This window comes from Gopherus evgoodei, chromosome 16 (genome assembly GCF_007399415.2).
Source record: "Gopherus evgoodei ecotype Sinaloan lineage chromosome 16, rGopEvg1_v1.p, whole genome shotgun sequence".
Classification (NCBI taxonomy): domain Eukaryota; kingdom Metazoa; phylum Chordata; order Testudines; family Testudinidae; genus Gopherus; species Gopherus evgoodei.
The window spans coordinates 12,558,098-12,574,096 of record NC_044337.1 but is presented as its reverse complement, the minus strand read 5'-3'; the positions used below and the strand labels follow the sequence as shown (position 1 = coordinate 12,574,096).

At 46.2% G+C, this 15,999-nt stretch overlaps 1 protein-coding gene across 7 annotated transcripts in view; it reads left to right on the top strand.

Annotated features, from left to right (window-relative positions):
• The window catches only part of SLC25A25 (solute carrier family 25 member 25), a 34,868-nt gene extending 19,492 nt beyond the window's left edge, over nucleotides 1-15,376 (top strand). For 3 of the 7 annotated variants that reach the window (XM_030535458.1, XM_030535460.1, XM_030535465.1), the window contains exons 2-11: nucleotides 6,771-6,897; nucleotides 7,003-7,090; nucleotides 7,832-7,867; nucleotides 8,245-8,356; nucleotides 9,608-9,766; nucleotides 10,564-10,716; nucleotides 11,189-11,296; nucleotides 11,606-11,773; nucleotides 12,216-12,366; nucleotides 12,849-15,376. In XM_030535458.1, coding sequence (XP_030391318.1) covers nucleotides 6,771-6,897; nucleotides 7,003-7,090; nucleotides 7,832-7,867; nucleotides 8,245-8,356; nucleotides 9,608-9,766; nucleotides 10,564-10,716; nucleotides 11,189-11,296; nucleotides 11,606-11,773; nucleotides 12,216-12,366; nucleotides 12,849-13,033 — 1,287 coding nt within the window. In that variant the 3' untranslated portion in view covers nucleotides 13,034-15,376. Of the gene's footprint in view, nucleotides 1-401; nucleotides 3,538-6,770; nucleotides 6,898-7,002; nucleotides 7,091-7,831; nucleotides 7,868-8,244; nucleotides 8,357-9,607; nucleotides 9,767-10,563; nucleotides 10,717-11,188; nucleotides 11,297-11,605; nucleotides 11,774-12,215; nucleotides 12,367-12,848 lie in introns of those variants that run through there. The other 4 variants (XM_030535459.1, XM_030535461.1, XM_030535462.1 and 1 more) reach the window with 3 other exon arrangements.
• The last annotated feature ends 623 nt before the right edge of the window (nucleotides 15,377-15,999 follow it).

Genomic DNA, 15,999 nt, shown 5'->3' with positions numbered 1-15,999 from the left:
TAGTTAACATTCAAATAAGATGTTGCAACTGGTAACTGACACAAGGATTTGTTTTATTATGCCAAGTGCTGTTTATGAATGATTTGAAAGTAAGCTTTCGGCCCTCTTGATGGCAAATTAAGGTCAGTCCTTTGTAGCTGAAGAAAGCTGGATCTAGGCAGTGCTCTTTCCAGGGCAGGACTGGTCTTGGTGGGAGATAGCTGGGAGTTCACTGCAAGAAAGGAGTCGGTATGGATCTGTCACATGACTGTTACCTCCCCATCTCATCCATCCTGCTATCTGGAATGGAGATCAGTGGAAGGGGTAGTTTAGGCAGGAGTAAGACAAGGATACTCCAGAGATTCACAGTGAAGCAGAAGTAGGTATCTTGTGTAGCTTTCACTGTATTTCTAGAGTCCCAAGTAGTTGAGTCATTGCAGCTCAGCCTCACGTATTGCAGATGTACGGAGAGTGGGCTGGACAGTGCCACTGCTGTATTTCCAAAAGGCACTCACTATATTCGGCTTCATTGTTTAAAGCATGTAGAAATAAATTCTCAGTACCACAGTAATCCAGGTCTCTGATGCTTTACAGAGCAATTTGCTTTGATACTTCTGACCTTCCAGCTTCTTGAAATGGGGTCTAGACACTTGATATCTGCACACTGTCCTGCTTTGCATTCATCTCTGTAAATGCAGTTGCTGGTGTAAACTCAAGTTGCATTCCATCTCCTCCTCTTAGTTCATTATGCTGTAACTAATACTAATACCTTGCTTTAAAATGACTTTCTTGCCCTCCTCTTCTCTTCTCTACTTTGACGTTGAATGGTGGGCGTTTCTTCCCTGAAACGCACGGTTTTGTCCATTGTCTCCTGCTTCCAAGTGTAGGTGGATTTCATTGGGAAAAGCTGCATCGTGCTGTCATAGCAACTGTGGTGTCAAGTGGCTGTAGCAAAGAATGATGCCTGGAAACTCAGGGAAGCGTGCGTGTGTGGTGATGGCGGGGGCTTCTCAATCGCTATGTAGTGGAGTAGGTCTCCGATGGGAAAAGCCAGTTCAGTCAGCCTTATAGGAGGCATTTGCCTTTGACTCTGTTGGGCTGATGATTGTAGCAAAGATTGGTCTTTGGGCAAGTGTGGGGAAAGAGGGGTGCACTATTGGCTTGTGAATCATACAAGCTTCTGCAGCTGATCTCTAAGAGGATCTGGATTTGGTGAGAGAATCCTGTTCTGTGTGCAGACAGACGTCACAGGGGAGTAGGTTAAGCCTGGTTAGGTAATAGTGAAATTAAGGGGCATAGTGGGGTGAGAGGCCTGGGGGTGGTGTTATGAAAACTGTAGTATGGCCAAGCTTTTGGGAGCTGAAGTTGGGGAGAATACTAAACGTTGCTTAATAGATCATGACTGCTTTTGTAAATTCCTCAAATTAAAGCCCCAGACTAAATAATCCCATCCATGTAACTGGCTTGCTACTCCATGATCAGCTTGTAAAGACACGTTTTAAAATTTCACCCTAATGAACAAAATTCCGAGGAAAGGTTTTCATGTTTTTTGGACACTAGGATGTGAGGGAGAGAATGTTTGAACTAGTTTTTAAATTGGTTCTGCCATATAGTTTGTCTGGCCTGTGTGGCCAGAGCATAATCATTTGCAAACTATTGCTCTAGCAAGGTTAACTATTTGCTAAACTGGTTTAAACTAGTCCAACAAGTGAACTTCCTTTCCCCTAGAACAGACAGATCATAGTGCTTTGGGAAGCTGGAAATTGAATGTTGATTCTTGCACCCATCTCTCATCTGGTAGCCTTTCTATGGCAGACTTTAGGGACAGGGACTTAACTTTACCTTCCTGTTAAAACTTAACTATGTTCTAATAATGCAGAGGATTATGGGAAGCAATTAATAGCCTTGTAACTGATTACAGAACACTCAGCCTGGTGTGTGGTCTTTTTTGTTCCTTTTTCTCTATCTGTATACAGCAATGCCAGGGAATATTTAGTGCCCACACACCAAGGTGCCAAGCATTTAGAAGCCTGTAGTCATATCTGTGCTCAGTAAGGGGTCCTCACAGCACACCCCATTTGTCAGCCTGACCAACTCTATACTGCTCCATGCACCAGTGATGAAAGCATTAAGTGGCTTAATAATAGATGGGAGAACCAGGGAAAAACACTGTATCCACTCAAACTATCTTGCAGTGTAAGCGTAACTGGACAAAATGTTTTTTTCATGTTTTTCCATCTATAATTAACCATTTACCGCATAAGCATGCAAGCTTACATTTACTGCTCCATTGATGGCTAGTTAGGTTTTAATTTGTCTCAAAATTAGACACACACGTTTTCCAAGACTGAGTCTGAAGTGTATATTCCATCTAAACCTGGAGCCTACTTTTGACTGGCTTCCTGCAAGTCTGTCACAGGGGCATGTGTCTCTTGGCCACCTTTTCTCAATGTCCCTGAGAACAGGGCTGCAGCATTGATCTGTTTGGGCACACAGGGAATACTCCCTCATGGCTGACATCACCCAAGCTCTAATTATATTTCCCAAGATTGTTTATAACCAGAGAGCTAATTATCCTCTGTTATACCACAGCTGCCTTTAAACATAGGACTTTTGGGGTCTTGTAGCTGGAGATCTTGAATGTGGCGTGAAGGCAGTGGGTGTGTGGAGTATCCTTTGTCCCATGCATCTTTTAGAGGAAGTAAGAAAATCATTGGAATATTGGTTGTGGGGTGAGGGGAAATCCAGTCCCTTGAATCCTAGCATTAGTAGCTATGGTATTGACCAAAGGCCCCAGTCGGGATTGGATGGCATTGTGCTGTGTGCTGGGAAGAGATGATTCCAGCCCCAAAGAGTCTAGCCTATAATCTAAGGCAAAGAGCATCCAGCGAGCATTACAAATGGGGAAGGGAGAAGCTTCTCCTGGATATTCTTGCAGCTCTCCCTCTACACACTTAAACATTTATTACAGCCTTTCCCAGCTGCAGTGCTTTGGGTGCTGCATGGAACTATACTGTCTGCATCCCGGTTGGGTTGAGGAGGGAGAAAGGATAAGCGAGGGGGAAAGAGAAGAGTTAACTCTGCTGGTGAGAGTGTGACGTGGGTTGCTTGGGCTTTACAGAGAGCCTGGAGTTGAGCAATTGGAGGCAGCTCACATGCCTTGTCACAAAGCCAGTGTCTGGTTGGCTAACTGGGAGGTATTGCACAAAGGCTTCCCGTTTAAGCAGAAGGGCAGGGCTTGAACAGCCAATGACAGCTGAGCATGGACAGCTCATAGCCATGTGTCATGAGACTTGCCGGCATTTCCTTTCCCCCAGGCTCTGAAACTAGCTCCAGCCGGGGGAATCGCTCAGACCCCTTGGCCGTGTAGGTCAGCACCTGAGTTGCTGGTACAGAAACATGCTCTGCTTGTGTCTGTATGTGCCAGTGTTCGGGGAGTCCCAGACAGAGTTCCAGTACTTTGAGTCAAAGGGGCTCCCTGCCCAGCTCAAATCTATCTTCCGCCTGAGCCTCTTCATTCCTTCCCAGGAGTTCTCTACCTACCGCCAGTGGAAACAGGTATGGCTTGGGACTAGGGTGGCAGAAAGGAAGGTGGGGATGCGGTGGGGAAAGGGGTGTATCAAGATCTTTGGGACTAGTTGGCTTGACGAGTGTATGGGAAACAAGCTTGCTTGTGGCCCCTGCTGCTCATATCTATAGCCAGAGGCATGGGTTGCCGCCATCTTTTCCATTGCCCCTTTGCAGGGGCTGCTGGCAGCACGCTATAGGGCAGTTGTCTTTCCTCTTAGGCTCCCTTCCTCACCTTAAAGGGGAGTCAACTGTGGGGGCTGGGAGACGGACAGACATGGGAGCCAAATATTCTTTCCCCTTAGAGGCTGTTTTAGGAATCTTCCCCTATAGTTCATTCTGGCTGAATTTAGGAGCTCTTGAGTAAACCAGCTGATTAACTGCACCGGATCCTAGTGAGTTCTGGGGGGAAGAGATCGGCATTTCCTTTCTTAACATTGCCTCATCTGCTGTTAGACAATCCCTGTAGGGTTGTACTGTTAGCCTCTTCCTCTTTACTGCTTGTCTTCCACCCCTTTTTGTGTACTGGCATCCAGCAGCATGTGCACCTAGGTCTTGTGTCTACTCGGAAGTTTGAACCTTTTCTCACAATGGGTGCAGCTAAACATGTGTTGTGCACTGTTTAGCAGCAAGTGTAGACAAACACAAACCGTGTTCACCATGGTTTCAGCAACCATGTCTAAACCCTGCATGGAAGAGTTCATAGTGTAGGCAAGGCTATAGCCTCACCCACAAATGTTTCACATAAAGCCCTCTACTACAGAAGCGCAATTTATTAGAACAGGGATGGTCAGCCTGTGGCTCTGGAGCCACACGTGGCTCTTCAGAAGTTAATATGCGGCTCCTTATACAGGCACTAACTCTGGGGCTGGAGCTACAGGTGCCAACTTTCCAGTGTGCTGGGGAGTGCTCACTGCTCAACCCCTGGCTCTGCCACAGGCCTTGCCACCACTCCACCCCTTCCCACCCTGAGCCCATTGTGCATAAGAACTGAGGAGGGGCAGGGGAACAATTGGAAAGGCACTTTATGCAGGTGATCATGGCAAACACTAGCAACTTAACATAAACCTAATGTTGCAAAAGCACAGCTGTGCTAGTGTTGTAACTGCATGTATTTACAGAGTACAAAATAGGAGTTGCAGCAGTGATTCCTGTTTGCCTCTGAAGGCAAGGAGGCAGGGGTGAGTTCTCACCCATATCCCTGAAGAGGATGCTGAAGGTATAACGTGTACACTCCTTGCTAGGGTGACCAGATAGCAAGTGTGAAAAATTGAGACATAAAAGCCCCCGATATCGAATGGTCCCGATAATACTGGGACGTCTGGTCACCCTGCCTCCTGCACAAGTAGGAAAGAATCCCAGCAATGCCCTTGATGCAAGCACACTGCTGTGACTTTAGAAACAGTTTGCATCCTTCATTGCTTAGTGAAGCTTGGAGTGATTAATTTAGCAAGCCTGATCAGGTAGAAACTGCCTAACTATCATTGTTCCTGTTATCACAGAGGAGATGAGGATAACTGTCAGGAATTATCATAGGAAGAAGAGAGCCTTCCAGCTCTCCAAACTATTTTATGGAGGCTGTGAATTCCACTGGTCAGGGATTATCTGCTTGGAGGAAGCCTGGATCAGCTATTTAATACTGACCTGCTGACATGCCAGAGGTGTTTGTCTATCTTTAGCCTACAAGTTGAATATGGGGCCCCATCTATGTCCTTTACAACTGTCATATGACTGTCTGCAGACTAGGAACACGGTGGGCATATCTCTAAGGTCACTGTGGTTCAGGTTTTCATTTTATTTTTTTTAGACTCTCAGGAATGATCCTGGGTTGCCCTGGGACCAAAATTGACCAATTGGGTGTTTGTCTGACTTTAACCTTAAATGTAGTGGCCAAGTGTGTGTAGCTACATATAGGGTTTAAAACTAAATGATGTATCTTGATTTAAAAGCATCTGAGTGAGGCTAGCTTCCATAGGTTTAAGAAATATTGGAATAAATTTGGCTTAGCATGTTCCCTTTGGAATACTTTCACTGAGAGCCTGCCTTACAAATTAATGTTAGGTATGGGTAATTGCAGGACTTGTTAAAGGGTCTGACATGTGGGAGTCCAGAACTGAGGTCTATTACAATAATAGCCAGCCGCTGTTTGCATAGAGAATAACTAGCATTATAATCCAAAAGGGAGGTGAAGTAGAGAACGTGACTAGACTGAGTTACTTGGTGCTGGTCACTGTTGGCTCTTGTAATTTGTGCAAGGCAACTAGCAAGTGTGGTGTAGACCAGGAACTGACTGACCTAAATTATTGCTCTGTGCAGGTTGGCTTTCTCCTGCCTGATTAACAAGTAGCGCTGTGCCCACGTGCAGGGTAGGCTATATGCTATTTCCTCCTGCTGGAGTGAGTTGAGGTGTGAAAGCCAAAGTTCCCTATCTTTTGCCAGTTGCTTGGGCTAGATTCCCATCTCAATGTAAGCGCTCTGTCTTGTCTGCTGTCCTATAAGGAACCTTTGCTGTTCAATCTGCATCTCCCAGGGACCTTGTACAATTCAGGTCTACCTAAGTGTATAAGCTGCAGGGTGGCTAAACCAGTTCTTGCTGGCATCATAGCAGCTTTTATTGCTAACACTGTCCATGCGAGATGGACTTCAGTTTGGTAACAGGCTCTTGCTGGCTGGGATTGGTTATTACCAATGGTGGTTTTCCTTTTCATGCACTGGGGGAGGAAGAAAACTCTGCTTTTAACTAAAAGCTTGGATTGGGAGGGGGAAAAATCTGATTGAGGTTCTATGATCCTCCTGCCGTCCTAGTGCTTTTATCTGAATCTCAAACAGAGGCACTAAGCAATTCTAATCTATGGCATAGGGTTTTGTATATTACTACAGGTCTGACACTTAACTAGCTAGATATCAGTTGCATAGGTATGAGTAATCTGGTCTATGTGACTGACTTGTGAAGACATGTGCCTGGAATCAGTTTGGCCTCTCCTTCCTGCCCTCCATTTGCTACACACAAACACACATGATTGGCACAGTTCCATGCTGATCGCTTCCTGGGTAAAGCTGAGCCCAGTTTGGAGGAGAACTTTTCTTGATGCTGCATGTGCGTCCCACTGTCTGTCTAGCTAACTGATTAGTGTTACATAAAGGGGGTGTCTTGAAGAAGAAAGATGGGGTAAACAGATCTGAATGAACGAGGAACTGACATTGTTTTGATGTCTTCAAAACAGAAAATTGTGAAAGCTGGGGACAAGGACCTGGATGGGCAGCTGGACTTTGAGGAGTTTGTTCACTATCTCCAAGATCATGAGAAAAAACTGAGGCTGGTCTTCAAGAGCTTGGATAAAAAGAATGATGGTGAGGCTCTTTCTAATAGTCCTAGAGGATCAGTGGCCTCTGCAGGTCAACCTGAAACTTCTTTGGGTAAATGGTCTCTGGGCTCACTGGCTTCTATCTTTGCAGGCCGTATCGATGCCCAGGAGATCACGCAATCCCTCCGGGATCTGGGAGTCAAGATCTCTGAACAGCAGGCTGAGAAGATCCTCAAGAGGTGAGTTTTCAGGTGGCTTCTACACCTCAGCTTCTACATAGGAAATGTAGAAGGAAGTGTAAAGAGTGATCTTATCTCCTCTTCGCTCCCTGTATACACTCCTAATGACTGCAGCTCTTCCTCCTCAGACCTATCGCTTCTCACTGCATTTTTGAATCTTCTGTGTATTGAAAACTATAATGCACTATGGAAGCTGAAGAACTGCCACCCATTTGCTCAGTCTGCTTGAATCAAATGGAGGCAGGGGGGAATAAAGAGCAAGAACATTGGTCAAATAGAATGAATAAGAACAGTGACTTGTGATGCTAGATCAGACCACTGGGCTATAAAGATGGTATTCTGTCTCCAGCATGGCTACCATCTGATACTTCCAGGGAGGTGGGAAGTCCATCTATGCACAATCCTCTTCTAGGTTCTGAGGAGTTCAGTTCCCCCTTCCCCATTCCATAGAATGAATGGAGAAGAATGCTTGTAGCTCTCACCTCAAGATCTCAGAGCTTTACAGTTAAAGATCCTTCACTAGCCTACTGTGGAGAAGGGCATGCAGTTGATCATACCGGCATCCCATGTGCCTCTACCGTGTCACCCACAGCTTGCTGCTCTGGAGACTGACTGACTACTTACTATACTGAAATGCTTAGCACTATGCATGTGGCACTAATACTGTAACAGTCACTTATTTGTCCTGTTTTTCCTCTTTCCTTTGCCATCCTACCCTCTGTCTGTTTGCCTGTCTGTCAGAATAAGGACAGGCCATTTCTGGGGTCCTGTCACCTAGTAAGTACCTGTGTAACTTTAGTCTCTGCCAGTTCCTTATCTTCTCTGCAGTGCCAGAGTTTTTGTTTTTTTTGTTTTGTTCTAACCATGGTGGGAGGGGGGCACAACAAATCCTTTGGTGTGGCTAGTGGGAAGGGAAAAAATGAGGCATATTTCCCCTACTGTCTGCATGGCTTGGGAGGAGAGGATTCCCTAGCAGTGTCTTGTACCTTTCAACCCTTGTAACACTTTCCAGTAGTTGCCCTGTGAAGGTTTCTACTTCGGGGTGAGGGGATGAGCCCTGAGTAACCGAGGGGGAGGTGAGGAGGAGTTTCTCCCTCAGTGGGGCCATGCACCCATCTCCTGTTCATTTGCTTGTAATACACTTTTTTTGGCAGCATGGATAAAAATGGAACTATGACAATTGACTGGAATGAGTGGCGAGACTATCACCTGCTGCACCCAGTGGAGAACATTCCTGAGATCATCCTGTACTGGAAGCACTCAACGGTAAAAGAAAAAAATTCCTCCGCCAAAGGAGACCTGATCCTTCCCCAATTTCTTGATAAGAGTGCCACTTCCCAGTAGCACGTACCAAGTCCCCATCATTCTCTTCTTGGTTCAGTAGCTGCCTTCTAGCCCTAGAAGCTTGGTCACTTCCTGCTTCTTATTTTTGTTTGATATATCCTTGGCATAGCTTCTGAAGTCCCTGGCACAGGTGACAACTGGACCTTCTGAGGGAGGGGAGAGCGAGCGAAAAGGTTGATTTGGATCACAGCTCTGAGAGCTCAAACCAGTTCCTGCTAGTTCAGGACTTGCCAATACCAGGAACTGATACGACAGGCATCAGCCCTTCCTTGATATATTTATTCAGTGCTTTTTATAATGAGAGCAGACTGGCTGAGCACGAGAAGGTTCCAAAAGTTACCTACCTTTTTCCACACCCCACTGCCCTTGGTTAGTCACTTTGATCATTAAAGTTAGGCATTTTGTATTGGGGCAGCCCAAAGGGTTGGCAAGTCCCCAGCCTCCTGAACTGGAGTCATTAAAATGTGAAGGGTCCCCATGTCCTATCAAATCGTGAATGGTATGGAGGAAGTATCATTTATCTCTCACATAACCCCTAGTTCTTGTGTTAGCTGATGAAATTAATAGGCAGCAGATTTAAAACAAACAAAAGGAAATGCTACTTCACGCAACACAGTCAACCTGTGAAACTCGTTGCCATAGGATGTTGTGAAGGCCAAAAATTATAAGTGAGTTAAAAAAAAATTAGATAAGTTCATGAAGGATAGGTCTATCAATGGCTGTTAGCCAGGATAGTCAGGGCCTCAATCTCGTGCTCTGGGTGTCCTTAAACCTCCAAATGCCAGAAGCTGGGAGTGGATGACAGGGGTTGGGTCTTTTGAAATTGCCCTATTTGTTCATTCCTTCTGCAGCATCTGGCACCAACCCCTGTCGGATACTATCAGACTGGTCTGACCCAGTATGGCTATTGTTACATGGTGATGATTTGCATGTTCTCTGGCACTGCCAGTTCCTTTATTGTGTGTGGTCAAACATATCAGCTATGACTTGCAAACAAACTGGGAATTTGAATATTAAGCTCATGTTCAGTGCTTTACAGCTATTTATTTAAGTACTCAAGCCAAGGGAAGTTGTAGGTGACTGACAGCGGGATCTCTGAGGACGTGACAGGAAGCTACTTACCTAACTCTATCCTTCCAAGCACTTTTCAACACCATGTTCCTTCCTTTGCAGATCTTTGATGTGGGAGAAAATCTGACAGTCCCCGATGAGTTCACAGTGGAAGAGAGGCAGACGGGCATGTGGTGGAGACATCTGGTTGCGGGTGGAGGTGCAGGTGCAGTGTCCAGAACCTGCACGGCTCCACTGGACCGGCTGAAAGTGCTCATGCAGGTAGGGCAAAAAACAAAGATAACTTTGTTTTATCAAGGTACACATGCTGCTTCCCTTAGTGCACTGGTCCAATTAAATGGATCCTAGCAGCAGACCTGAAACTCTGTCCAGACAAGTGATTGATTCTGGCTGGACTCAGTCTTATTATTTCCACATTGGTGTGTGGCCGCTTTTTGGTCTGTACCAACTATCATTTCTAGCCATGTAAAAGCCATTCTTGACCTGTTAATTGTCACAATGATATGAAAACTTTAGGAGCTGAGCAGATGAGAGAGCCATCACTGGTCCTAGCTAGACCACCTTGTACCCGACAGCCGTGGGAAACTTACTTCCATGGAACTGGTTCAAGAGGAGTCACTGAATGAGAACCGGGCCTTGGAAATTGACTTGTTGGCAGGTCTCCTGGCTCCAGGTTCACAGGGCAGAGAAGTGTAATCAGTGTTAGAAAGCAGAGTTATGCAGCAGGGACTTTGGACTTTTGCTTAGGCAGGCAATTAGCAGTGACTATCCCTGTCTTTTAGCTGAGAAGCCTCTTCTACCTGTACTGGAGCTCATGGGGGTGTCTGTGCAAGAATGCTTCCCTCCCCTTCCTGCTGTGATGGGTTGGGGCTCAGTTAACTGATCTCAGATTTAAAACCCAAAAATGCCCCCCCCCCTTTTTCCAAATGTAATCTGGGAAGGGTTAAAGCTCCCTAAATCTCTGGGTAGATAAGAAATGCCCTTTGTCCTAGGATTACAGGCAGCTGTGGCAATCAGGACTAGCAGCAATCAGAATTCTCCCCCTTCCTCCCTGCCAGGTCCATGCCTCCCGCAGTAACAACATGTGCATCGTTGGTGGCTTTACCCATATGATCCGAGAGGGTGGGCCCAAGTCGCTGTGGCGGGGGAATGGCATCAACGTCCTGAAGATTGCGCCAGAGTCTGCCATCAAGTTCATGGCTTATGAGCAGGTAAGGGGAAAAGTCATATTGAAGCTTGGACCCAAGGCCTTGTGGGAGCTGGAGGGGCAGTCACTTGGGTGTAAAGGCTCCAACTAGAGCCTTGTAATGGATGGTAACCCATCAGTCAGGGTATAAATGTATGGTGCCTCTAGGAAGACTTGAGGGCAGGCAGAGGGCATGAACTCTATGCCCGTGCCTGGCAAGCTCCTTTCTCCAGTGGTGGGTACAGTGCCTTTCACACCTCACCCCCTGGCAGAGCTGAAGAAATGCGTAGCATGAGGTCACAGTGAAGTAATAGGGTGCATGGTTGGGACAGAGGTGGTGTTCACACTTCCCTCTCCAGCCTGTGGCAGACCCAGCAAGTGAAAAGGGAGGTAGTTTGTGGACCATGCTGAGGAGAGAAGGTGTTGTGGTCCAGCCAGTCAGACTGTTTTCACTGCGAGAAGCCCCCTTCTATTATAATAATTTTTTGTTTCTACAGATCAAACGGTTCATTGGCACTGACCAGGAAATGCTGGGAATTCATGAGCGGCTAGTGGCTGGTTCTCTGGCAGGGGTCATTGCTCAGAGCAGCATCTACCCAATGGAGGTGAGGCTGGTGGCTGGCATCCTACTCCATGACATAGGGGAGGGGATGGGGAATCATTAGGTGGAGAAATTGAGGTGTGGTAATGTGAGCTGAATGCCGGCTGTGAGGCGAATTGTGCTGGGTGCTAGAGGCAGCTTTTGTACTGGATGTCCAAGGGCATTGTCTAGTAACGGGGCTCTAGTAATGCACGAAATGGAGTTGCTGATGCTCCCTGTGATGATGTGCTCCTTCATGGGATTACTGTGACCTGTTCCTGCTCCCAATGCTGTTGTAGGCATTCACAGAGTGCATGCTCTTGTGCTGTGTTAGGTTCTGAAGACCCGAATGGCCTTGCGGAAGACAGGACAGTATTCAGGCATGCTGGACTGCGCCAAGAACATCCTTTCCAAGGAAGGAATGGCTGCCTTCTACAAAGGCTACATCCCCAACATGCTAGGAATCATTCCGTATGCTGGTATTGACCTGGCAGTCTATGAGGTACGGCACCTGCCTGGCTTCTGTGGGGCTGGGATATCTCACTTTCGGGATAAGCAGGGAGAGGTCGTGCATGTCGCTAATGTAGGAGTATAAAACCTTCCTGGTTAAATTCTGCACATGCCCCTTGAGATTAACACAAATGGCCTTCGGGGGGGGGGGGGAGAAAATATTTCCAGCACAAGCCTTGTGGCAATCTATGGCCCTGCCCTTTGGATGAGGGAGTGTCTAACTAGTGTCTTTCACAGATGCTACAGTGGCGACTGCAGCAGCAGCTGCTCAAGAATATCTGACAAGCTAGGATCTTGTCTTCTGCAGTTATTTCTAGTTGACGTTGCACAGATTTCCACAAGCCTCCAACCCCAGCTTCTCTCCTCGTGTGGGCCTGTCTCTTGATTTTCCATGCCTTGCCCTTCTCAGCTAACAACTAACCTATTTCTTCTAGACATTAAAAAATACCTGGTTACAACGCTATGCTGTAAACAGTGCTGACCCCGGAGTGTTTGTTCTCCTGGCTTGTGGTACCATCTCCAGTACCTGTGGGCAGCTGGCCAGTTATCCCCTGGCTCTTGTGAGAACACGCATGCAGGCTCAAGGTAAGAACTGTTCTGGAATTCCAGAGGAGAGTCTGGACTGCTGCTATATGCGCAGTGAGTGTGGAACTCACTGTGCGTTTCAGTGGAGGTCTGGAAAGTCTTGCAGAATTAAGACATATTTTAATTTTTCTGTGCAGCTGAACTCTGGGATATCTGTAGGCCAAGGATCAAGAACATGTGAACTTTATGCCATTCTTGGCACTGGGACCCAGAGCCTCTATAACCAAGTGATTTTTTCCTTTTACCTGTGTGATCTAGTCAGCCCTTGAGCTGGTGTGTGTGGAAATGGCAGGCATATGAGGCATGGCCTCATCCTGCCACCTAATCTCTCTCTCTCATATGTAACTATATGGTCAGTGTAGCTCAAGAGTCTTTGCTCATATGAGTGCAATAAACAAATCTAACACAGGCCTTTGAGATGGGCATTTTCTTACAACATACCTTAATCCATGCTCTACTATTTCTTGTGGTTTCTGTTGCAGCTTCAGTGGAGGGAGCTCCAGAGGTGACAATGAGGGGACTCTTCAAACACATTCTAAAGACAGAGGGAGCATTTGGCCTCTATCGGGGTCTGGCCCCAAACTTCATGAAGGTGATCCCAGCCGTAAGCATCAGCTACGTGGTTTATGAGAACTTGAAGATGACCCTGGGGGTGCAGTCACGGTGACAAGGAGACACCTAGGATTCTGAACTCTGAAATCTTGGGCTGTAATCCTGGGGTGTATAGCCATCTCTCATTCTGTGAATGTGTCGACACTAAGCTGACTAAGCAAAGCTGTGAAAATCCAGTTGTGTGTGTGAGTCAGGATGGAGAGGATTTGGTGTCTTTTACCATCTTGCTACTCAAGATCTCTGCTTAAACCATCAAGTGGTTCTTCAAGCATACAGGGGACCAATTGGGAGACCAGGGGATCAACTGCTGCTTGTCTCAAGCTGCAAGTTTGACGCCAGTTTCCAGCAGCCTAGCAGAGCAGGGATCTTACATCTAGAAATAGAGCAGCTGGCCTGGAGATATGTAGCAACTTTTGACATGCTGAAGGAGCTTCTTTTTCCATTCAGTTTAACCTTCTACCTGTTTAAAATTGTACAAACTTTGTGTTGGTGCTGCCACCACAGACTTATTTATTATGTTTACATGTATTTCTTTTGGTAGGAGACAGTCATGTTCTGCTTCCAAGACTCTGACATTAAATGTAACTTTAAACTGTACCAGTTTTGGGGGCTGGTGAGCAGTGGTTCTTCCACTCCAGGCTGGCCTAAGGAACCTTCAGCCTGTGAAGAATTAGGATTATTTATTTTTATAGGTCAGATCAAATCTCTCTCATAAACCTGCTAACAAGATGCATTTACTAACAGAAGCAGCAGACTAGAGCCTGCTCGCCTGCATTGCTGCATGCTAGATGGATTTGTCGTTCATGCCCAGCAGAGGTTTGGAAAGGGGAAAACTAGAGAGCCCTGAATGGACTGTTGCCTTGATGCATGGCTTCACTGAATAACTGACCGTACTCTGTACTCTTGTCCATCTCTGTAGCTGGGCTTCTGGCACAGCATGGGAGAAGGCTCTGCAGCCTGCATGGTACTCTGAACGAGGTTCTGCTTGATGCCAAGGGGGGACGACTGACCCTTTCCAAACCCTGCAGCTAAGCCGCTATTTATCCCTCTTTAGATCTCTTTGTAGACTGGAGTTAGGGTTTGCATTTGAGGGCTAAGGAATCCCCAGGCTAGGAGTAATGTTGCGGGAAGGGATGTTAGCTGACATTGGGAGGAAGTCGGGCTCATCAGAGGTTTGAAGATGACTGCTTGCTTTTTCTCCCCGAGGGTGCTTTTCATAGGTGGAAGGGAAGGGAATGGCTTTAAAATTTCTCTGACAGTATTATGGGCTATTTCAGTCTATAGGATCAGGCTTCTGGGGCCCAGGAGATCCTCCTCCAACTTTTTGATTTGGGGCAAAATGGACCAGTGTCACATTCCATTCATGTCATACTGCTTAAATCATATTTATTTTGTATTTATTTGAACAGAGTTACGTAAACTATTTTTATAGGCTTGTTTAAATATTGTTACTGTCCTTGTATTTCTCCTGTTTAAAGTTCTGTATTATTTTCATTTGTACCTTTACCATCACACAGCTCAGTAGCAGGGGGAGACACTGAGGTCACTAGTGTTCTCTAAAGCTTGAGCTGCTCTTTTTATATCTGGGCTGGTTATTGGAGGGCCTCAGTCAGTCAAGAGAAATTCCCTGTAGCAATAAGCCATAGAAGGGAGGGGAACTGATTAGCTAGGAAACAGTCCACTGGGACAAGGGGTGCGGAATGGTGTATTTTGAGGCTTGCCTTGCTGTGGAATCGCCTCGCATGTGTGTGACAGAAAGGATTTCCTGTGGATGGCTCAAGCTGGGGAAGTGGAAGGTCTGTGTATGTTGATGTCTCAACGGCTAATTGAGAAAGGGTTGATTTGGAATTTTTATGGGAGAGGTAAAAAATCTCAGGGATTTAAAAATAAGACAAGTTGCCAGTTTCCAGAAATGTGGAAGGAAACTTGCACTTGGACAGAAGCTGCTGCAGTTCTGTTGGAAGGCGAGTGGGCAGACCTGCTGCTGAGTCCCAGTGCTCCTCACACACATGTGCACTATGGAGAAGTTTGTGGGAATGGGAAGGGCTTCGTTAGGCACTCCTGGCAGTTGCTCCGAGTGTGACAGGCTTTGGTAGTATGGGGAACCTTTAGTCCTCAGGTACTCTCCTTGCTGTCTGTTCTTGCCAGATGGAAATCTAACTTTGTACCTGGATTAGTGACATGATTTTTTTTTTTCACCTCCTCCTGTGAGACCAACTATTAATTCTGCAGTGGCTCCTTCCTACCAGTGTGGCCTAATGGGAATATTCCGAATACAAAAATCAATGCAAAATGTGACTGTCTTTGTAGCTGTAACTGCAAGTTGTCAGAACACAAATCTAACCAATGAGATTCCTCATGGAGGGAACAGTCTGCTAATAAAGGTCTATCAAAGTTACCATGTGCCTGTCTTTCTCTGTGTGTGCACCACTGGTGCTGTGTGAGTGACTGTGGACAATTTTTTTCCTAAACCCCCTTTTCTTCACTGAGGGTAATTGACAGCAAGACTGTCAGAGCAGAATCCCCTATGAATCCTAATTCAGGGGAACACCTGAGTATAACCAGAACTAAATGTTTACTGTGGCAATGAGAATGAGTCAGGCATATCCCATTACTAATCTACTGTCTGTGTGGTGGGTGCTTGCGAATCCCCGTTCTCATTCTGTTCAAAAGCTGGATCTTTTTTCTGCGTAGAGGATCTGTAGTTTCTTGTATTTAGTCTGACTGCACCCTCGAGGTATCGGCATTTGGGTTTTAAAGGACATCGTCCTGATGTGCTTTTTTACAGTGCCCATTAACAATGAAGTGCTCTATGTGCATACCCTGGCAGACCATTCAAGTATGGTATCTAGTGCAGAACATGGCCACCCACTTGCTTAGTAAAATTAATCATGGGGACCATTTTACACTAGTCCTCCAAGGACCACACTGTATGGTCCCTATGTATTTCCAGATGTTCAAGGAATTTCTATTCATTTGTAAAACCTTAACAAGGTTGTATCCTAAGTATTTGAGAAACTA